The sequence below is a fragment of the Scyliorhinus torazame genome, chromosome 7 (genome assembly GCF_047496885.1).
Source record: "Scyliorhinus torazame isolate Kashiwa2021f chromosome 7, sScyTor2.1, whole genome shotgun sequence".
Classification (NCBI taxonomy): domain Eukaryota; kingdom Metazoa; phylum Chordata; class Chondrichthyes; order Carcharhiniformes; family Scyliorhinidae; genus Scyliorhinus; species Scyliorhinus torazame.
In genome coordinates, this window is record NC_092713.1 from 195,070,582 (window position 1) to 195,092,065 (window position 21,484).

A 21,484-nucleotide genomic window follows, 5' to 3' on the forward strand; every position below is an offset into this window, starting at 1 on the left:
GACAGCTGGTTCGTGAGACGGACTGAGGATATTCACGAAGGCCCCATCTTCTTAACCTTACCCCTTGCCTGAGGTGCAGTGATCCTCAGGCTAAATCACCATCAGTCAGCTCTTCCGCTCAAAGGGGAAAGCAACCTATGGTCATATGGGACTATGGCGACTTTACCTTTACTCATTAAGTTGGAACATTTCCTGACGCAAACTACCCACCTCAGTTGTGAAAATCTGGCCCTTCCCATCTCCAATGTGGGAATACTACCTCTGAACCAGAGCCAGGTGCAGGGGGTTATGGCACTTTCCACCTCAGGGGAGGGAAGAAAGAAACTAGATCTAATAGGAGATGCTAAAGTTTCTATGGAGAAGCAGCGGCAGACAAAAAGGTGTTTACAGTTGTTGAATTTTACCGCTATTGCTAGTAAATGCAACTGCTTCTACATATATAACTGTATTTCGAACTTTATCCAGAAAATGAAAACTTTGAGACCTGATGAATGTATTGCCTCAACCTGACACAAACTGGCAGCCTCAACATTGTTCCTTTCTTCTCCCTAGGGTTCAACTCACAGCCATCTTCAGCAAATCATAGCGAAGTTGTTCCGAATTGTAAACCGGACGGTTATTACTATGGGGAGAGAACACAGCCTGATTGTAAGTAATTTGTGTCGAGAGGAAACTACCTTTCTCCTGGGATCTGTTTCATTTGTGCAAACACGTGGTGAACTCTCTTTCATTCGGTACCTGAGATGGACATCTGTTCAAAGGGCTTCAAAGTTGTCAGTGAAGCACATGGGAGAGTGTTGCTCAACTGAGAGGCCCTTGAGCTATAAATATCTCTTTCCTTTGTACTGTACTCAGACATATGGAGGGTCCACATATTCCACAATTGGCCGGAAGCTATCAGCGCCATTTGATTTGAGACTAATGAGTAATTTCCAATGGTGCAATATCTATGTGGTAGTCACCACTAGTGGCATATTATAGGTATTACGGCACTGCCCGTATATTACGGGTACAACGGTAAATCCCTGCCTGCTGGCTCCGCAAATAAAAGTGTGTGCTCTCTGATGCTGCAGCCATTATGGTTCCAGCTACAGGAGGCACAACATCTTGTTCAATAAAGCCTCGATTGTCTCACCATTCTCGTCTTGTGGTAATTGACGGTGCATCAATCTATATTAAACGTCTATTTGACTGGTTATTTAGCGGACGCATGTAGCACAGTTACAGTGTGAGATTCATGGAATTTTCGCCTTGTATTTCTCCCTTCTCTTTCAAGCCCTGTGATACTGAACCCCCCCACCTCCCCCCCCCCCCCCCCCCCGCCCCAGGCCCCAGATGATCCCAGGGTCAACCTCGCAACAAACTGTTAAATAAACAAAAATCGTAGCATTCTGGTTGCAGATGGGACCTGTTACCATAGAAACAGCAAGCATAAAAATATTCCTTAGTATTTTCTCTATCTTAAGCCTCAGTCTGGGGGTGGGTGCTACAACTTCTGGTTTTTCTGGTTTTGTTTCCAGAGAGACAGCTTGGAGTTTGTAAAAACAAGAAAATCTTCCACATAGAAAATCACAGAACTTGTCAAGGTGATGCAGGAATTTGCTGCTGGGCTGTGTGTGTGACTCACCATTTCAGCTTTCATGTACTGTTCATGTTCTTTTCTTGAATGCAGCATAATTATTTATATCTATGTTTCTCTGCACACAAACATGACCTGATGATGATTGGTTGTGACTAAGGGGGTAGGTACAGGTCTGGAGTATGGTTGTGATCGAGTTGTTAAGGTGGAGTTGTGTTCAACAGAGACTGTCCTCTGCTCAGCAAAATGGTGGTGTCTTCAGCTTCCACATTGACCTCAGGACCAAACAACCTACACTCCAGGCTCAGGCCTGAAGTGAGAGCACAGCAGGGTTGAGCAGGTCCAGCACGCCTGATGTATTGCACTGTCTGATGTTGCTTGGGAACATCTTGATACGACATGCTCCAGCTAATGCACTGGGGAGGAATTAGACCGGGCAACCGTTGCGGGAGATGATAGTGGCGTGCGGGAGATGATAGTGGCGTACTGGTAATGTCCCTGGACTCGTAATCCAGAGGCCCAGGGAAATTATTTAGGTACATGGGTTCAAATCTCACCATGGACAGCTGGTGGAATTTGAATTCAATTAATAAATCTGTAATTGAAAGCTAGTCTCAGTAATGGTGACCATGGCAGCTATCGTCAATCGTTGTAAAATCCAATCTGGTTCAGTAATACCCATTAGGAAAGGAAATCTGTCCTTACCTGGTCTGGCCTATATGTGACTCCAGGCCCACCTCAATGTGGTTGACTCATAACTGTCCACTGAAATGGCTGAGCAAGGCATTCAGTTCAAGGGCAATTTGGAATGGGCAACAAGTTCAGGCTTTCCCAGTGATACCCACACCCCCTTGAAACAATGAAGGACAAGAAAATGATGACGGTTTGTTGGAGATGCTAATTTCTGCAACTCTTGAAGGGCCGGTAGATTGACTGGCTCCTAGATGAGGAGTCGGTTGAGGCAATGGTTCTGAGTTATCCTATGGAGGAACTCAAATGCGGCTGGCGGCAGGTCGCAATCTTTTTCGTAGGCCAGGAAGGGGGGAGAACTCTTCCCTCCTCTGGGTCGATGAAAACAAAAAGCAATGCAACTGTTTGCTAATTTCCTTTTAGCTGAATGGCCTCTAGCTGTCTCTTCAAGGACTGCTGGTCAGGCCACTCGTGGTATGGTACATGTCTGCACAATGCACACTCTGTGCATCTTTGTTCCAGTACATTCACGTTGCTCTACGGCACCATGGATGGTAAGAGTCACCTGATTTAATACGATGTCCATCATTTCCTGTGCTCATTGAGCAAGACAGAACTTAATATGAAGGTTGGAGGGATGATTCTGATTTTAAGTTGGATAAACAGGCAGCAGTGAGTTGAATTTCCTCCCTGCCATTCCAGTCACCATCTATCATTAATCTTTTAAAATGCATGTTCTGATTGATTTATGTTCATTTCATAGATATTTCAGACAGGATTTGCAAATTGCTTGATGTTGACAGGAAAATGTAGAGGCAATTCGAAAAGGAAATGAGCATCCACAGTGCATCCTGCGGTATAGTGGTGTTACATTGATAAACCAAACTGCTCTGAAACATTGGATCAATCTCCTTTCTCCTTGAATAAAGTTGAAGCCATTTTAACCATTGTCTAAGACTCTGCAGCAGTAAGCTTCCCCTCAGTGTGGTCCTCGCCAGTTTGAATCGCATAGGTAGACATTGTTGGGATATGTCAGAATTAATTGGCTTTCTGAGGTTCGAGTTGAAACAAAACGTTGGAGCAATTATAGAAGGAATCTGACTTATAGCTCAGTTGCATCAAGGCTCACATGGGAACGTTTAAATAGTTTCAGCAAGAGTGCTGGATTTCTCCTTAGCAAGCATATGTAAACAGCCTAAAGATTTGTGCATTTTCTGGATGTGTGAATGGATACGAATGAGTGAATGCAATGTGTGTGGTAGTCACCACTAGTAGTATATTACATGTATTACATCACTGCCCGTATAGTAGAGGTACATGGGTAAATCCCTGCCTGCTGGTTCCGCCCAGTAGGCGGCGTATAAATGTGTGTGCTCGCCGGTACTGCAGCCATTCTGGTTCCAGCTACAGGGGGCACCACATCTTGCTCAATAAAGACTCGATTATTCCACTGCTCTCGTCTTTGTGGTAATTTATAGTGAATCAATTTATTGAGCAAGATTTTTAAAACAATGGATCTCTGCATCAAGCCTGATCGCCTGCAGCTGAGCCCTCAAGCAGCCAACGCTACGTCCGCCTTTGACCACTGGCTAGCCTGCTTCGAAAGCTACCTCCGAACAGCCGCTGAGGAACCCTCGGACTCGCAGAAGCTCCAAGTCCTCTATTTACGGGTGAGCCCTGACATTTTTCCTCTCATCCAGGATGCGCCCACCTACTCCGAAGCGATGGAGCTCCTGAAAGGACATTACGTTCGACCAGTCAATCAAGTATATGCCAGGCACCTCCTGGCCATGAGACAGCAACTCTCCGGGGAGTCTCTCGATGATTTCTGGCGTGCCCTGCACATCCTAGGTAGGAACTGCGACTGCCAGGCAGTTTCGGCTGTCCAGCACACCGAACATTTAATTCGAGACGCTTACGTTACGGGCATGAAGTCTGCGTACGTCCGCCAGCGGCTACTGGAAGGGGTACACTTGATCTTGCGGGAACTAGGCAGCTCGCTAATTCGTTAGAAGTGGCCTCCAGTGACGTTCAGTCCTACGCTCCCGACTGCACGGCACACTTGTGGGCATTGTGGATCCCACCAGCTGCCAACTCCAGCTCACCGCAAGCCAGCGCCGCGCGGCAGTCAGCCAAATCTGGGGGGCCCAAGTACTATTTTTTCGGGCAAAACAAACACCCCAGGCAGCGGTGCCCGGCACGGAGCATGACTTGCAACGGCTGTGGGAAGAAGGGACACTTTGTTTCTGTTTGCCAGGCCCGGTCGGTCGCTGCTGTTTCCAGGCCCGGCGTTTCTACACACCCCACGTGCGACCCAGGGGCGCCGCCATCTTCTTCACCGCAAGCCACGTGCGACCCGTGGGCACCGCCATCTTTGATGCCGCCCGCCATGTGCGCCCCGTGAGCGCCGCCATCTTCGGCACCATTTTGCATGGTGCCTCAGGACCCCTGCTCATCTGGCCGTTCATTGCCAGCTGCTACCTCCACCACCGCTGACCAGCCCGGGACCTCCCAGCATCTGCCGCAGCTCGCCTCTATCACCCTGGATCAGTCCCGGCCCCGCAACCTCGCGACCGTGACAACGACGATGAAGTTCGAAGGGCACGAGACGACCTGCCTTTTTGACTCCGGGAGCACCGAGAGCTTCATCCCCCCCACTACGGTAAGGCGCTGCTCCCTGTCGGTACACCCCGTCACCCAGAAAATCTCCCTGACCTCCGGATCCCATTCTGTGGAAATCCGGGGGTACTGCACCGCGACCCTCACTGTCCAAGGCGTAGAGTTTGGCAACTTCCGGCTCTACGTCCCCCCCCACCTCTGCGCTGCCCTGTTACTCGGCCTGGACTTTCAGTGCCATCTCCAAAGCCTAACCTTAAAATTCGGCGGACCCCTACCCCCCCTCACCATCTGCGGCCTCACGACCCTTAAGGTCGATCCACCTTCCCTGTTTGCGAACCTCACCCCGGATTGCAAACCCGTTGCCACTAGGAGCAGACGGTACAGTGCCCAGGACGGGACCTTCATCAGGTCGGAGGTCCAACGGCTTCTGTGGAAAGGGGTCATTGAGACCAGCAACAGCCCCTGGAGAGCTCAAGTGGTAGTAATAAAGACTGGGGAGAAGCACAGGATGGTCATTGACTCCAGTCAGACCATCAATCGGTACACGCAGCTCGATGCGTACCCCCTCCCACGCTTATCCGACATGGTCAACCAGATTGCGCAGTATCAAGTCTTTTCCATAGTGGACCTGAAGTCCGCCTACCACCAGCTCCCCATCCGCCCGGAGGACCGCCAATACACTGCGTTCGAAGCAGATGGCCACCTATATCATTTCCTTAGGGTTCCCTTTGGCGTCACTAATGGGGTCTCGGTTTTCCAGCGACAGATGGACTGAATGGTTGACCGGTATGGACTGCGGGCCACCTTCCCGTACCTAGATAACGTCACCATCTGCGGCCACGATCAGCAGGACCACGACGCAAACCTCCAAAAATTCCTCCAGACTGCCAAACTCCTTAACCTCACCTACAATAAGGAGAAATGCGTGTTCCGCACCAACCGCTTAGACATCCTTGACAATGTTGTGGAAAATGGAGTCCTAGGACCCGACCCCGACGCATGCGCCCCCTCCTGGAACTCCCTCTCCCCCACTGCCCCAAGGCCCTGAAACGATGCCTGGGATTTTTCTCCTACTATGCCCAGTGGGTCCCTAATTATGCGGACAAGGCCCGCCCACTCATTCAGTCCATAGTTTTTCCCCTGATGGCTGAGGCCCACCAGGCCTTCAACCATATCAAAGCAGACATCACCAAGGCCACGATGCATGCGGTCGATGAGTCTCTCCCCTTTCAGGTGGAGAGCGATGCATTGGACGTAGCTCTGGCCGCCACCCTCAACCAGGCGGGCAGGCCCGTGGCCTTCTTTTCCCGCACCCTCCATGCCTCCGAAATTCGGCACTCCTCTGTCGAAAAGGAGGCCCAAGCCATTGTGGAAGCTCTGCGGCATTGGAGGCATTACCTGGCCGGCAGGAGATTCACTCTCCTCACTGACCAACGGTCGGTTGCCTTCATGTTTAATAATACACAGCGGGGCAAGATCAAAAACGACAAGATCTTGAGGTGGAGGATTGAGCTCTCCACCTATAACTGTGAGATCTTGTATCGCCCGGGGAAGCTCAATGAACGCCCTGATGCCCTATCCCGCGGTACATGTGCCAGCGCACAGGTGGACCGACTCCGGCTCTCCACCGGTCACCCGGTTCTTCCATTTTATCAAGGCCCGTAACCTGCCCTACTCCATTGAGGAGGTCAGGACCATAACCAGAGACTGCCAAGTCTGCGCAGGGTGCAAGCCGCACTTCTATCGGCCAGATTGAGCGCACCTGGTGAAGGCTTCCCGTCCCTTTGAACGCCTCAGCATGGACTTCAAAGGGCAACTCCCCTCCACCGACCGCAACACATACTTTCTGAACGTGATTGATGAGTACTCCCGGTTCCCTTTCGCCATCCCATGCCCCGAGATGACTCCTGCCACGGTAATTAAAGCCCTCCACAGCATCTTCACTCTGTTCGGTTTCCCCACCTACATCCACAGCGATCGGGGATCCTCTTTCATGAGTGATGAGCTGCATCAGTTCCTGCTCAGCAAGGGCATTGCCTCGAGCAGGACAACGGGCTACAACCCCCGGGGAAACGGGCAGGTGGAGAGGGAGAACGGGACGGTCTGGAAGGCCGTCCTGCTGACCCTGCAGTAAAAAAATCTCCCGGTCTCCCGCTGGCAGGAGGTCGTCCCCGACGTGCTCCACTCCATCCGATTGCACCTCTGCACCGCGACTAACGAGACCCGTCACAAACGTGTTTGCCTTCCCCAGGAAGTCCACCTCCGGGGTCTCGCTCCCAACATGGTTGATAGTTCCTGGACCCGTCCTCCTTCGGAAGCATGTGCGAACCCATAAGTTGGACCCCTTGGTTGAAAAAGTCCACCTCCTACATGCGAACCCGCAGTACGCCTACATGGCACACCCCGATGGGCGCCAGGACTGGCACCCGCTGGATCCCCACCCACAGCCCCCGACCTGACACCGCACCCGCCCCCGGTTGCCTCATTCATCCCGCGCCACCCTCCTTCCAGTGAACCTCACTGCAGTCCCGCCCCAGTAGGATCCGTCCTCCCACTGGTTCCACTCAGGGGTGACGAAGACGAGGCCAACACGCTCCCGGAGTCACAGGTGACCAAGTCGGCGCCCACATCATCACCAGGACTGAGGCGATCGCAGAGGACGGTCAAGGCCCCCGACAGACTTAACTTGTAATGTTTTCCACCACCCCCGCCGGACTTATTTTTAACAGGGGTTGAATGTGGTAGTCACCACTAGTAGTATATTACATGTATTACGGCACTGCCCGTATAGTAGAGGTACATGGGTAAATCCCTGCCTGCTGACTCCGCCCAGTATAAATGTGTGTGCTCGCCGGTGTTGCAGCCATTCTGGTTCCAGCTGCAGGAGGCACCACATCTTGCTCAATAAAGCCTCGACTATTCCACTACTCTCGTCTTGGTGGTAATTGATAGTGTATCAATGTGTATCATTCATATTGAAGGAACTGGATCACCTTCACCACTGTGACTGCAGTGATTCAATAACGGCCTTCCACCATCTTTTCAAAGGCAAATCCCAGTAATGCCCACATCTTAAGAATTCACACTGAATTAGGGTTGAATTTTGCCCTCCCCACCTCTCCAAGCAATGTATTTGAAGACTGGATGGGGGGGCCTCGTAAAATAAATTCCCACCCAGTCTTTTCTCCCATATTAGGTGGGCAGGTAAGGCATCAGGCAGCCCACTCACCATTGGACCGATTGAAGCCCCAATACAATCAATCCATGGCAATTTAAGGGCCTCATTCCATGTCCGCTGCAATAACACATGCAGTAAGTAAAAGCAGAAGCAAGGCAGTTGGCACTGCCGCGGCTGCTGTCGGGAAGGAAGACGTGGCACCTCATTTTAGGGGTTCCTTGTGCCCATCTGAAGCAGCCACCCAAAGATTGCACTGCACTCCCTTTAAGCCTCCAGCCAATCAGATTGTCCGACAACTCACTGGGGTAGGACATCCTCTTAGATGGAGGTGGAAATCCCACTCTGAAAGAATTAAGGCTGCTCCAGCATAATATCGCTGTTGGCAGCCTGGTTCCTGATCAATGGACCTTTTGTTTGGGGTGGAGGCAGGGTGGGGGGGGGTGGAGGGGGAGTTGTCAGAGCTAACCTATCCCCACATGAAATTCATCCTTTGATTTCAGAGAACAGGGGCGGGATTCTCCTACCCCCACCGGGCCGGAGAATCAGCGGGGGGCGGCGTGAATCCCATCCCGATGCTGGCTGCCGAATTCTCCGGCGCGGGAATTGCGCTGCGCCAGTCGGCGGCCGCTAGCAGCGGACCCCCCCGGCGATTCTCTGCCCCGCGATGGGCAGAGCGGCCACCCATTTTCAGCCGGTCCTGCTGGCGTAAATCAAACCAGGTCCGTACCGGCGGGACCTGGCTCTACAGGTGGCCTGCGGGGCGGTGCAGATGGATCTGGCATCGGGGGCCTGGCCCGCGATCAAGGCCCACTGATCCGCAGGTGGGCCTGTGCCGTGGGGGCACTCTTTCCCTCCGCGCCAGCCGCTGTAACGGTCCACCATGGCCGGCGCGGAGAAGAACCCCCCTGCGCATGCGCTGGGAAGGTGCCAGCACACACGGTGCTCCCGCACATGCGCCAATTTGCACTGGCCGGCGGCGCCAAGCCATTACGCGCCAGCTGGCACGGCGCCAATCCCGCCGGTGCCGGCCAAGCCCCTGAAGGTGCGGAGGATTCCGCACCTTCTGGGCGGCCCGACGCCAGAGTGGTTTACGCCACTCCTCGGTGCCGGTTCGGCCCGCCCCGCCGGGTAGGGAAGAATCCCGCCCCAGGTTTGTGGAAGATGCTTTGCAAAATCGCTTTTTTCCCTCATTTTAAATGCATGACACAAAAATGCAGAGTTACATTATTGAGCATAATCCTCAATGCCACCCGATAAGTCCATGTGCGACACTTTGTGGCAGAACCTGGCCCTACAGGGTTGGCCTCTTCAGCCATCAGCAAAGGTGCACCATATGAAGACATCCCATCTGAAAGGGACTGTTTGCTGTCTATCATTTTTCGTAGATGGTAAGATGCTGAATCATCTCCCATTTCAAACAAGAGGAAAAAGGATTTCCAGTTTGCTTTTCCCTGATGACACTGCTCTTCCAAGCCTTATACATTATGTACAACAGAAGTAAAGGTGCATTTATTGGAGAAGAAACACATTTAGTCTCGACAATGCCATTGTTAATGTAAATCTGCATTATTTTATATTAATTTTAACACATATTTCAATTCTATGAATTCTGAGCTCCCACAGCAGCTGGACATGACGGAATGGTAAAGAATAGATGGTTCACCAGCCTTGGGTGGAATTTTCCATTCTGGGACTAAGTCCCGAGCGAGGGAAGGGACAGGGATGATGAGTGCTCCCACTGCAGAGGATGGCAATTTGCATTGTACCAGTCTGACACTGGCCTATTTAATTATACAGTGGGGGGGGGGGGGGTTCCAACGTATCGCCTGACACCGACCTATTTAATTATACAGCGGGGTGAGTTTCAACATATCGTGGGACACCAGCCCAGTTAGTTATACAGCAGGGGGCTTCCAACATATCGCCTAGCGGGATGGGTTGATTGGCTCGATTCCCGCCATCATATCTGGGTGCAATTTTGAAAAGGCACCCATACATAACTGACCCTTCATTGAAGATAAAAGATGGATTTCCAGGAATACTCTGAAAAAACATAGAAACGTAGAAAATAGGAGCAGGAGTAGACAATTTGACCCTTTGAGCCTGCTCCACCGTTCAATGTGGTCATGGCCAGTCCTCTGTCTGAACACCATACTCCTGCACTCTCCCCATAACCCTTAAGACCAATAGAAAAATTTGAAACATTATAGAAGATGGACCTCCAGGATGACTTTGAAGCTGGAAGATCCATCTGCAAGATGCTCCCCCAACCATCTGCTGTGTGTTCCAGGGTGCATGGTCACTGGAGGCCTCCTTCCTGATCTCTGATGGCTGTCCCAGGCTTTCTTCAGGTAAGTCCAACATCTCCATGCAAAGTTGATCCAGATGTGTCTGGACTGGCATGACATCCCACTGGTGGCTGGAACGATTGGTGGTGGGTGGAGGGGGGAAATTCCAGCCAGGCCTTCATTTCCATCCCATTAACAGGATGCAAAATGGTTTCAAGCCGGCCTCTGGTGCCCTACCATGACCATCATTTATTCAGCAGGAAATCAATTTTTCAACTCCTGCTGCATAGTTTCTCTCCCCTCTCACCATTAAACCCACCATGGAAAATTACATCCATTAATTCTAGTTCTCTTCCCCAAATGTTGTATCACCTGCTGACTATTTTCAGCAATTTTTGTTCCAGTTTGTAATATGAAACTCACCTTTGGAGCTCTCTTCAGGAAGCTTCCTGCTTCTTGATGCTCCCTGGTGATGCTTGACATAGATGTTGATCATCGTCAGAATTAGATGGTCTGAATGGTGTCATCAGACCCTTTTGAACCGACAGGAGGCCCTGGCTATCCTCCCACAGCCCCTCGATAATCCACACCTTGCCCCCATTGTTCTCATTGAGGGAAGAGGTAGAGGGTCAAGGTTATGGGGCTGGATTCTCAGTTTCAGCGGCTAAGTGCCGGCACCAGTGGAGCATATGTGGACTTTTCCGATCAAAAAATCAGCGTGAAACCCTCACAATTCTGGCACCAGTGAGGGGCTAGCACCCGTGCCAACTGAAACTCCCGCCACCCGTGCCGAAAACGGCCGGAGAATGGCCGGGTCCTGGCCGCACATGCGCATGGCTGACGACCTGCCGCGCTGCACAACATGGCACCGGCCATGCGCGACCCCAACCCGTCAACTGCGACCCACAACCCACGCCCAGACCTTCTCCCACCAGTCCCTCCAGCCCTAGTCGAAGCCCCCCTGGCCAGTAGCAGGAGTGTGGCGGTGCTGGACACAGTCCTCAACCGGCATGCTGGGTTCTTGCACGGTTGAGACCACACGTGTCCCATGCCGTCGGGAACACGGTCAATCGGGGGCGGAACATCATGGGTGGGCCGGCCGATGATGCATCAACGCCATTGAAACGGCGCGCATCACGATGATGCCAGTTTGGAGGGGCGGAGCATGGCTGACTGGCGTCAAACTTGCCCCCGCCCTGATTTTGGCGCGAAAATCCATTCTCCGCCCGATTGCCAAACAGATTTCGGCGTCAGGCTACGGAGAATCCAGCCCATGGTTCATTTCAACTTGGGGCTGAGGAGACTGAGTCATCTGAGGAGTCATCTGGTTAACACTGCTGCCTCACAGCGCCAGGGACCTGGGTTCTATTCCGGCCTTGGGTGACTGTCTGTGTGGAGTTTACATGTTCTCCCTATGTCTGCGTGGGTTTTCTCTGGGTGCTCTGGTTTCCTCCCATAGCCCAAAGCTGTGCAGGTTAGGTGGGTTGGCCATGATAAAATTGCCCCCTAGTGTGCAAAGATGTGCAGGAAAGGTGGGTTATGGGGTTAGGACGAGCGAGTGGGTCTAGTTAGGGTGCTCCTTCAGAGGGTCAGTGTAGATCCGATGGGCCGATGGCCTCCTTCTGAACTGTAGGGTTTCTATGGTTCTATGAAATCAGTGGGTAAACATACTCCATGAAGCAGAAAAGGAATGTCCCAGGTTTGCTCTTATGCAAAGTTAGCTGATCTCTATAAGTCAGTCAATCAAATAAGTCGCACAATTTCGTACTCTGACTTATGCAGCGATTAACTGTTTTACACATAAAGCTCCAAGCCAACTGTGAAATGAGTGTTTAAGTCATGAGATGCATGTGGCTAACTCCAGAGAATAAGAGTTGGTGAAAGTGAGTTTTAAAATAGCGGATTCAACTTTTACAAGGTGGAGAAAATGGAATCTCTCGGGACAGCATACAACTAACATCCCGAGCAATCAAAAATAAATCACCTACCTGCTTGATGAATGATTGTGGGTCTTTTACATTTTGGTGAGTGACCTTCGGTGTGACGGAAAATGGATTTCTACCTCTATGGATTGGTGCTTCTGGCTTGTTTTTATGTAACAAGCCAGAGAAACATTTGAAAGCCAAAGAAGGTTGGGCCAAATTTGGAATGGGTCCCATCTGGTAAGATCTGCGTTCCAGATGGAGTTCAGAGAAATCAGGAAGTGTTACATTTTCCGTGCATAATCTTTCACGTAGGAGGTGGAAATTTGACTGTGCATCTTCAAGTGCTGAATGCACTAATCTTAATCTTGCAAGGATGGGTTCCCCTCCAGTTCTGCACCTAAACACCCCCCAGCCATCTGGTAGCTAGTTACACACAAGTAGCGCAGTGATGACCCTGCTTCTCATTTCCCTTACCCCCTTTTTTGGGAATTAGCAGTCTCTCAAGTCTTTACAGTGGCTTGGATTCCCCACAGGATTTTGTGGGTAATGTCAACTACCTTGTGGGGGATGGTGCAGCTTCCAGCTCGTAATCACTGTTCAACGAGCTATGTTGTAAATTGCAGCTACCAATAAGAACAAGATCAGGCAAGGCTGTGAAGTCTTGAGGTATTGCTGTTTGTAATTAAATTACAAAATGTATGGCAATTAGGGCAGTAGAGAAGTCTTTTATTTTTCTGCCTCCGTAGATAGTTCAGGCAGTGTCCTATTGGGCCACCCTCCACCAACACCCCGACTCCCTCCCTCCCCACCACCCTCCTTTCCCCTCTCTCCCCACCGCCCTCCTTCCTTTCCCTTCTGTTGGTACAGAGGCAGGGTATCTAGTCTCTTCAGCACAAAGTTTAGTGCTTGTACCATTTGTTTTTTGTAGATACGTGTTGTGAACTGTTGTAAGAATCAGAGTATCCTACCCCTCTTCCCTGTATATTGGTACAAACACAAAATTAGTGTTTGTACCGTTTGGTCTTGTATATATATTTTTTACTGTTTTAATAAAAAGATATGGAGTATAGGAGTTTCTTAGCCACACAGGGGAAGCTGGAATGCACAAAACCAAACTACTACGCTACATTTAGCCAGTCACATTTGCGTCAAGAGGCTCTTATTATGTATTTGAGCTTGATGATCGAATGGAGTTGGGAGGGAGTTTTGTAAGTGCTGTTTTTGTTGGATGTTGCTGGCCTTCAGATGAGGTAGGTCAAGTAATTATAGGCCCATCCACCTATCCTCAGTAAAGGGAAAATAGTTGGAAAGAAATTCTCCAACAATGTAAATCGTGATTTAGAAACTCAGGTAATTAAGGACAGTCAGCACAGATTTGTTAAGGAATGGTCATATGTCTGACTAACTTCATTGAATTTTTTGAGGAGAGAATAGGAAGGGTCAAAGAGAGTAATTGGTTGGATGTAATTTGCATCAAGTTTTCAAGGTTTTTGACAAAGTTCCACCTGGCAGATGATGAAAATCCAAGGAATCCCATGAAATCCAAGGAAAAGTGACAAGTTGGATTTCTCCCATGGCCTCACTGATGGGCTCAATGGCGGTTAAGGATCAAGAATACTGCAGGGGCCCAAAAATCAGTGTTAAGTCTGGGTACATTTCCCGTGGGATCTTCTACTGGTGCCCGCCATGGCAGATCGGGAAACCCACTGGAGCCCACTGTGAAACTGATTTACATCCCACCATGCCACCGGGAAAGCACGTTGGTCCAGAACTTGGTGGCACTGTGGTTAGCAACACTGCGTCACAGCACCAGGGACCTGGGTTCGCTTCTGGCCTTGGGTAACTGTCTGTGTGGATTCTATGTCTGGAACAATGGGGTGCACAGAAGTTGGGACTCACCTGAACACTGCCTCTGGATTTTGGGATGGAGGCTGCCAACAACCCAGAACCCCATGAAGACTGAACATCGCATGCATGTGATCGATTGTCGGTTGGACCTGATTCAGCCCAACGATGGATTGGAAGACCACAGCAGCGGTTGAGTGCAGCATTTACAGGTGGATCTTCCAGATTCAGTATCATTGTGGAGGCCCATTTTCCTGCCTCAGAAGAATGTTCCTGGAGATCCATCTTCTTTTTCAGGAGGTCCATCCTCTTTCTTCAATGGTGGGTCAGTGATGCTGAATGCCTTTTCAATATGGCACCTGGATATGATGGCAGGATTCATACTGTCACACGCACGCAGGCTTGCAATATGAAGCTAAACCCCTGGATGCATAAGGTATAAGGTTGGGTCCAGAAGATATGGATGGCATGGTTTCCCACTGGCCTCCACCATGGGAAACACTCCCTGTTTCCATCCCTGCCAGGGGACTAGGGCAAAATTCTCCAATCTAGAACTATGTGTTTAATAGCGAGGCATAAAGCTGGGCAGTTGGGCAAATGGAATTCCACCTGGAGAAGTGTGAGATGAACATAACTTGGGTGGATGTCTACCAACCTCAAAAGAAAGGACAGGTAGATGAGATAGTTCAGAAGCCACACAAGAAAGTTTCCTTTATTAGTCAAAACTCAGGAGTGATTTTTCTGGCCCTTCTCCATGGCTGGATCTTCCAGTCCTGCCAAAGGCGACCTCTGCTGCTGGTTCCCTGGCAATGGACGGTACGAGCCAGCAAAACACTGTACACATCGGCGGGACTGGAAAACACGCTGTGGGGGTTTGAGGGGGCTGGAGGGGATGTTGGGCTTACGGGAGGCAGAAATCCTGAACATAAAATATAGAAAAGGAAGTTATACTAGAACAGTATAAAACATTAGTTAGACCACAGGTAGAGTATCGCAGACAGGTCTAGTCATTATATGAAAGGCAAAATTTTGATCCTACTCAAGAGGGTGCAGAGTAAATTTGTGAGGATAAATTTTGCTTTGAGGAAAAATAGGATGTGCTGGCATTGTTTTTTTTAGAAACAGAGGAGTCTGAGTGGAGATTTAAATGAAGTGTATAAAACTATAATGGGCCTAGATAGCGGAAGGAAAGGACTTATTTCCCTTTGCAGAGAAGTCAGTAACCAGGTGGGAACATAGGATGAGATTTCTCCGGCCTTTGGCTACTGTCCAAGTTTTCCGGCCCTGCCCATGATGATGCCCACCACTGGGAGGACTGGAAAATCCCAGCCGTAGGTTAAAAGTAATCAGGAGAAGGATTAAAGGGAAGTTGAGGTTAAATTTCTTTCATTCAGAGGATTGTGGCAGTCTGCAATTCACTGCCTGAAAGGGTGGTGAAGACAGAAGCTCTCATCACGTTTATAAGATACTTGGATATGCATTTGAAGTGCCGTAACTCAAAAGGCTGCAGACCAAAGGTTAGAAAGTAGGATTGGGCTGGATAATTTTTTTTCCGATAAGTACACACATGATGGGCCAAATAACCTCCTTCTGTGGCGTAAATGTTTCCTGTTTCTATTTTCTGTGGGATGTTAACCCTTTCCAGGTGGACATTAGGTCTTATGCTGCTTTTATGCTGCTTTTTAAAGAAGAGTTTCTTCAAAGGTTTTCTTGAAGTCCACCTCTTTGACTGTATATTGGACAAGTTCTCTTAATTCCTTCCTTTCCCTTCTGGGTTTGACATTGATTAGGAAAACATTGGGATGTTTTGTTTTAAGGCACTGTACATTACTGGTAGTGTTTCAGAACGTTCTACTTGCATCTTGGATAACATTCATCCTTTCGTCAATGCAACCAAAAACAGGCTGATCATTAATCCCAGTGCTGTTCCTGGAACACTGCTGCAGCCGTGTAACTTCTATTTGCTTACACACCGAAAATCTCATGGAAATATATAGTGAGAAGTGCTTTTAGATGTTAAAATCTCCATACATGCAAATATTTATTTATTTCTATGTGTTGACCGGTAATGAAGGCTCATTGTGTGCAATGTAAAGTCATCAAAGTGACACATTTTCAAAAAATATCATTGCTTGAATGTATTGTACAATTATATTCCATAACATACAAAGAAAAGTATTATTTCTGTACAGACAGTATACAAATTCACCTGTACCCCCATATGCCTATGACACAAGTGTTAACCTCATTTACTGAGGTAAGACACACCCAGGAACAGCATCACATGTAACACAAAATAATTTACTATTTTACTCCTGTTTGCACTTTTCAAAATAAACTTTCGTACATTTTACTTCTTTTCACAACTTTGACAGAATATATTATTTTTTCTTTCTTTGGAAATCTTGTCTTCTTCTCTACAGAAGGACCACTGTTCATCCTCTGGGACTTCAGCCAACTGACTAATCTTCATCTGTGAGCCAGGACAGTGAGTCTCAGCAGGGTATTGAACTGTGAGGGCTGGGTAGGGAGAGCAACCAACACAGTCCAGCTCGATCCAGCTCTCCCCAGCTGATGTCCACTCAGACTGCATGCCCCAGAAAGAGTGACTTAGCAAGTGCTCAGGAATGGCTTGCTATCAGCTTTTGCCCTTTTCTATCCCAAAGACTGTAATGGCGATCGTAGTTCAGTTACAGACACCATGGCAGACATCAGTAAACTCGACATTGATGGAGAATCAAACAGGAGACCTCTATCTTTATCATCACATTTCATGGCTAGAATTCTCTGGCCATTGGGAATCTCTGTTCCCGCCCGAAACGTACCTCCAGCCGTGGGTTTCCCAGGAGCGTGGGGTGGCTTCAATGGGAAATCCCATTGACAAGTGGCGGGTGTAGAAAATCCCACCGCCAACGAACGGCATACCGCCAAGAAATACGCAGCTGGTGGAATCGGAGAATCCAGACCCTTATCTTGTAATAAGAAGTAACTCTTGTGCATAAGTAGCAATTCTATGCCTGCGTGTATTTCATAGCATATTAGCTGCATTGATGTGTAAGCTTCTCTGGTGCATGAGTCAATATTCCAGATTTTGAGAAGCATCAGTTGTTTTATTTTTTCCCATAATTTTGTTCAGAAACTACCTGAAACTCAAAAGTATGAGTCTTATTTTTAAATTAGTAACTCTTGATCCTTTACAAAATCTATAGTCCAAGACTGTAAAGCCTCTCCCTCTCTAGAGTGCCTCCTCTTTGTCCTATTCTAAACTCTTGGGCTAGATACAACCAAATGCTTGTCAGCGTAAAAGGGATCCATCCAAACCTTCTCTCCTCTTGTCTCAAACTTTCATAACTGCCTCCATTACGATAAATAATGTGGCTTGTACCCCTCTTCCATTCTACTTCTCAAACTCAAATGCAATGGGAAATGAGCTCTTTCTCCTTGCACTCTCACTGGGTCGAAGTCACAGAGATCTTACTTCGCTCAATTTCCCCCTCCTCCCATGATATCCAGGCTTCTAAAACCCAAGCTCTTATCACCTTACTTCCAGTTCCTGATTTACCCATCTTCCTCCTCGCTTCCTTGAGTGTCGATACAGTCTTGTACTAGGGCCTCACTTTTCACCTATGATTCTCGATGAAACTGTAGTAGGTGCACGTAAATGACTGCCTTTCAGGATTAATTCACGTTACCGTCCCGTTATTGTCAATCTACATAGTACAATGTTGAACTTAATACTAATACTACATAACATATGACTGGTATCAGAAATAGCTTTAATACTGTTATATATGGCTGGAAACTCCTGGAAACCTGCGCTAAAATAAGAAGAGACAAAAGGAAAAACTGCAAGCACTGAGAAACCAAAATAAGAACAGAAAATGCAGGAGCTACACAATATATCTTCCAGCATCTGAATTAGAAGGAATTCTGGAATCTGTTACTGCTTACCATGAGGAATATTAAACTAATGGCACAGTTCCAACTTTTTCAGTAAATTGCAAATTAAGAGTTTGTTCGACAGAAGTATTCAGTTAAAATTGTTTATCACATTTTAAACCTTTATAAATCACTGGTTAGGCCACAATTGGCGTTTTGAGTCCATACTTCAGGATAAAAAATCTGAGAGACGGCGCGGAGCAGGTTAATCAGAATACGACAGTGTGGAGAGACCAGGAAAGCATTTTGCATTGTACGTTACTATTTATCAACCTTAGCGCATTTTTTATTGTGCACTTGGGTAATGTTACAAAAGTGTGACCTTGGGATTTATGTGAGGCCACCCATTAGCCTTTGACTGCTTGTTGGTGATAGTATGGGGCCAACATTTAAGGTGTTCATGTGACATATTGCTCTGTCCAGCTTAATGCAGCTGTTAAGCCATTTATTTTGGATGGATTGGTGCCTCCATTACATGGATTGTTATACAAATATACAATTATCATCAGCAACATATCAGCCAGTCCTGGTATTTCCCTGCATTCGTCACGCCTTCATGCACATTTGTCAAATTTTGTATTGGGCTTGTGAACAAACTAAACATGAGTGATATAATGTGGAATTCATTTCCAAACACAATGGCTGAGGCGAAACGCAACGGAAATGGAGAAGGGAGACAGGAAGTGAAGGATATGGTGAGAGAAGTGAGGGAGGGGTGGTGTTCTTGCAGAACATAAGCACAGGATAACAGCTGATGGCTGAATGGGCTGCTTCTGTGCTGTCAATTCCATGTCGAAAAACAACAGGCTAGAGAAAAAACAACGCCTGTGACAAAGTTCAAGGAGACTGGGTGGACTCAAGGAGATTGTCGTGAAACATTAACCAAAAATTCTGTGTTTTTTGCAGCACTCTCGGAGTTTCACCTCAGTCTCCCAAGAGGAGATTTTCTTGTATATATAAAGAGTATACACAGAGAGTGGCACAATACTGCAGCGCTTAGATATGCCATTGAAAAGCAGGAAGAGACTGACCATTCGAAAACACGGGAACACAAACAGTGCCCTCTGTGAATAATGTCCAAAAAAAAGATGAATGAGGCTGCAGTCCTTATTATTAGGCTGAATCGACATCACCAGCTGACTGGTAGCTTAAATGCTCCACGACATTCGTTATTGCTGTGTTTTATTCTGTTAATTACTCAAAAATAATTGTTGGACAGAAGTTGCTGCATTTATCAAATGTCGTTTTGCAGCGACCCATCAGCTTGTTTACCGATTGACAGAATCTGTTGGATGTTGTAATTCCACTGCACAGTTAGAAGATGTTGCACAAGCAGAACTGACCTCTCTGCAAAATATTCTCCCCTCTAATTTATTCACGTTTGCGCCTCTTTCCTCGGGTGCCCCTCAACGAACGTTAACTCACGTAAGTTGCAAGGGACAAAACATTTTTTTTAAAACTCATTCTCATGGCAACAATTTTGACAGCAATCACTCACAAACACCAAAAGCAGGCTTTCTTAGGCTTGCGTGCTTTAGTCTTCAGCTCTTGTTTCTGACTAGTCTGTGTATCTGCGTTCCCTCTGGGTAAATGCGGCTGCTGTGAACTTTCATCTTCGCTTTCCAAAGCTCGTAGCACTTGATGGAATCTGCCTTCCTGTTGTCTAAAGTCATATTCTACACTGGGGAAAAATACAGATAGATCAAATAAAACCGCTGCCAGTTAAAAGTATAACTGTGTCAGTATCATAAGTTAACACGAGCAATATGTGACACTTCCCTTCATTTTATTTCACCAACCTTTTTTTTTTGCCTGTGGGACCTGTGCCCAAATCCATTCCCAGACGATGAAGATGAAATCTTTCTCTGTATGTTGGGAACTTTGGCTAGTCTCATTCTAGCTTGCAGGTCCGGCAGCATCTGTAGAGAGAGAAACGTTTGGAGTCTGTCTTCTTCAGAAGACTCAATCTCCTTTTCACTCTCCACAGAAGCTGTCAGACATGCTGAACTTTTCCAGCATTTTCTGTTATTATTTCAGATTTCCAGCATCCGCAGCATTTTGCTTTCCTTCCAGCTTGCAGTGGGAAAATATCCAATGCACAGGGAGAAAAGTGCCAATTCTCCGTGAAGGGGAGATGGTTGGAGAGTGGTAATGCCACTGGCCCATCTAATGCTGTGGGGACATGGGTTCAAACTCCACATTGGAAGCTGGTGGAAGTTAAATCCAATTAATAAATCTGGAATGTGCAGCTAGTGTTGATGCATTTCAATCAAGGTGACCATGAAGCTATTGTTAATTGGGCGGCACGGTGGTGCAGTGGTTAGCACTTCTGCCTCATGGAGTTTGTACATTCTCCCTCTGTCTGTCTGGGTCTCACCCCCACAACCCAAAGATGTGCAGGGTAGGTGGATTGGCCATGCTAAATTGCCCCTGAAATGAAAAAAAATAATAGGGTGCTCTAGATTTATTTTCAAAAAAGAAGCTATTGTTGATTTTCGTAAAAACCCATCTGGTTCACTAATGTCCTTTAAGGAAGGAAATTTGCCATCCTTACCATGTAGCTCCTGATGCACAGCAATGTGGTTGACTCGTACATGCTCTGTGAAATGGCTGAGCATGCCACTTAGTTCAAGGGCAATTCAGAATGGGCAACAAATGCCAGCCTTGCTGGTGATGCCCACATCCTATGAAATAATTTGTTTTTAAATCCTGCAGAGAATATATAAGCGCAGGACTGCAGAGAATGGAAGAATGTCTCTATTGCAGTGACAGCGATCTTCTGAGATTGGGGCTGTACAGAGGGACCACTACTATGTATTTAGTATTGTTATATGTGTCCCAAAATAAATTGATGCCGCCACTGAATGCTGGGAAGAATTTTTATAACTGGTCTCCAGGAAGATAACATTTACTTGCTCTGAATATTACCTATAACATTTGTTTTTGTCAGGACAATATTTGAAATCAGAAAGCGACAAAACAACATTATTTTTGACATAAAGTAATTCAAACTCTTTCTTCCTAAATTGAGTGGGATACATGGGCACTGCTACTGTTTTGCCATCATTGCCAACATAAATGGGCATTCCATTGCAATTCCAGTGAAGTAACACTGAAGAGCAGGGGTGTCTCCAAGTAATTACCTTTCCATTGATATTAATATTTGGTCAAGGCGCAGGATGTTAGCTAACTGTTTACACCACCACTTATTGTGATAAATCCCTATTACAATCTTTTATATAGACTTTGCTACAGCCACAGGAAATCTAAACAATGACCCCGGAGCATGAAATTTATCATCATTTACAAATGGTCTCATCAGTCTAAATTACCTGGATTTTCCTAATGAGAGCATTTTTTCCACCAAGTATGCCTGACCATTAGCTACCAAAGATATAGGGCTGGATTGTTGTGGCGTGTC

At 47.6% G+C, this 21,484-nt stretch overlaps 2 protein-coding genes across 3 annotated transcripts in view; one reads left to right on the forward strand and one right to left on the reverse strand.

Annotated features, from left to right (window-relative positions):
- Window positions 1-21,484, forward strand: part of LOC140426764 (dedicator of cytokinesis protein 2-like) — a 1,003,703-nt gene that overhangs the window by 461,745 nt on the left and 520,474 nt on the right. Inside the window, exon 27 of the mRNA XM_072511919.1 lies at window positions 553-648. Coding sequence (XP_072368020.1) covers window positions 553-648 — 96 coding nt within the window. The remainder of the gene's footprint in view (window positions 1-552; window positions 649-21,484) is intronic.
- The window catches only part of LOC140426765 (INSYN2B protein-like), a 103,283-nt gene continuing 98,035 nt past the window's right edge, over window positions 16,237-21,484 (reverse strand). The window contains exon 4 of one of the 2 annotated variants that reach the window (XM_072511920.1): window positions 16,237-19,744. In XM_072511920.1, the coding sequence (XP_072368021.1) occupies window positions 19,558-19,744 (187 nt within the window). In that variant the 3' untranslated portion in view covers window positions 16,237-19,557. The remainder of the gene's footprint in view (window positions 19,745-21,484) is intronic. The other variant, XM_072511922.1, reaches the window with a different exon arrangement.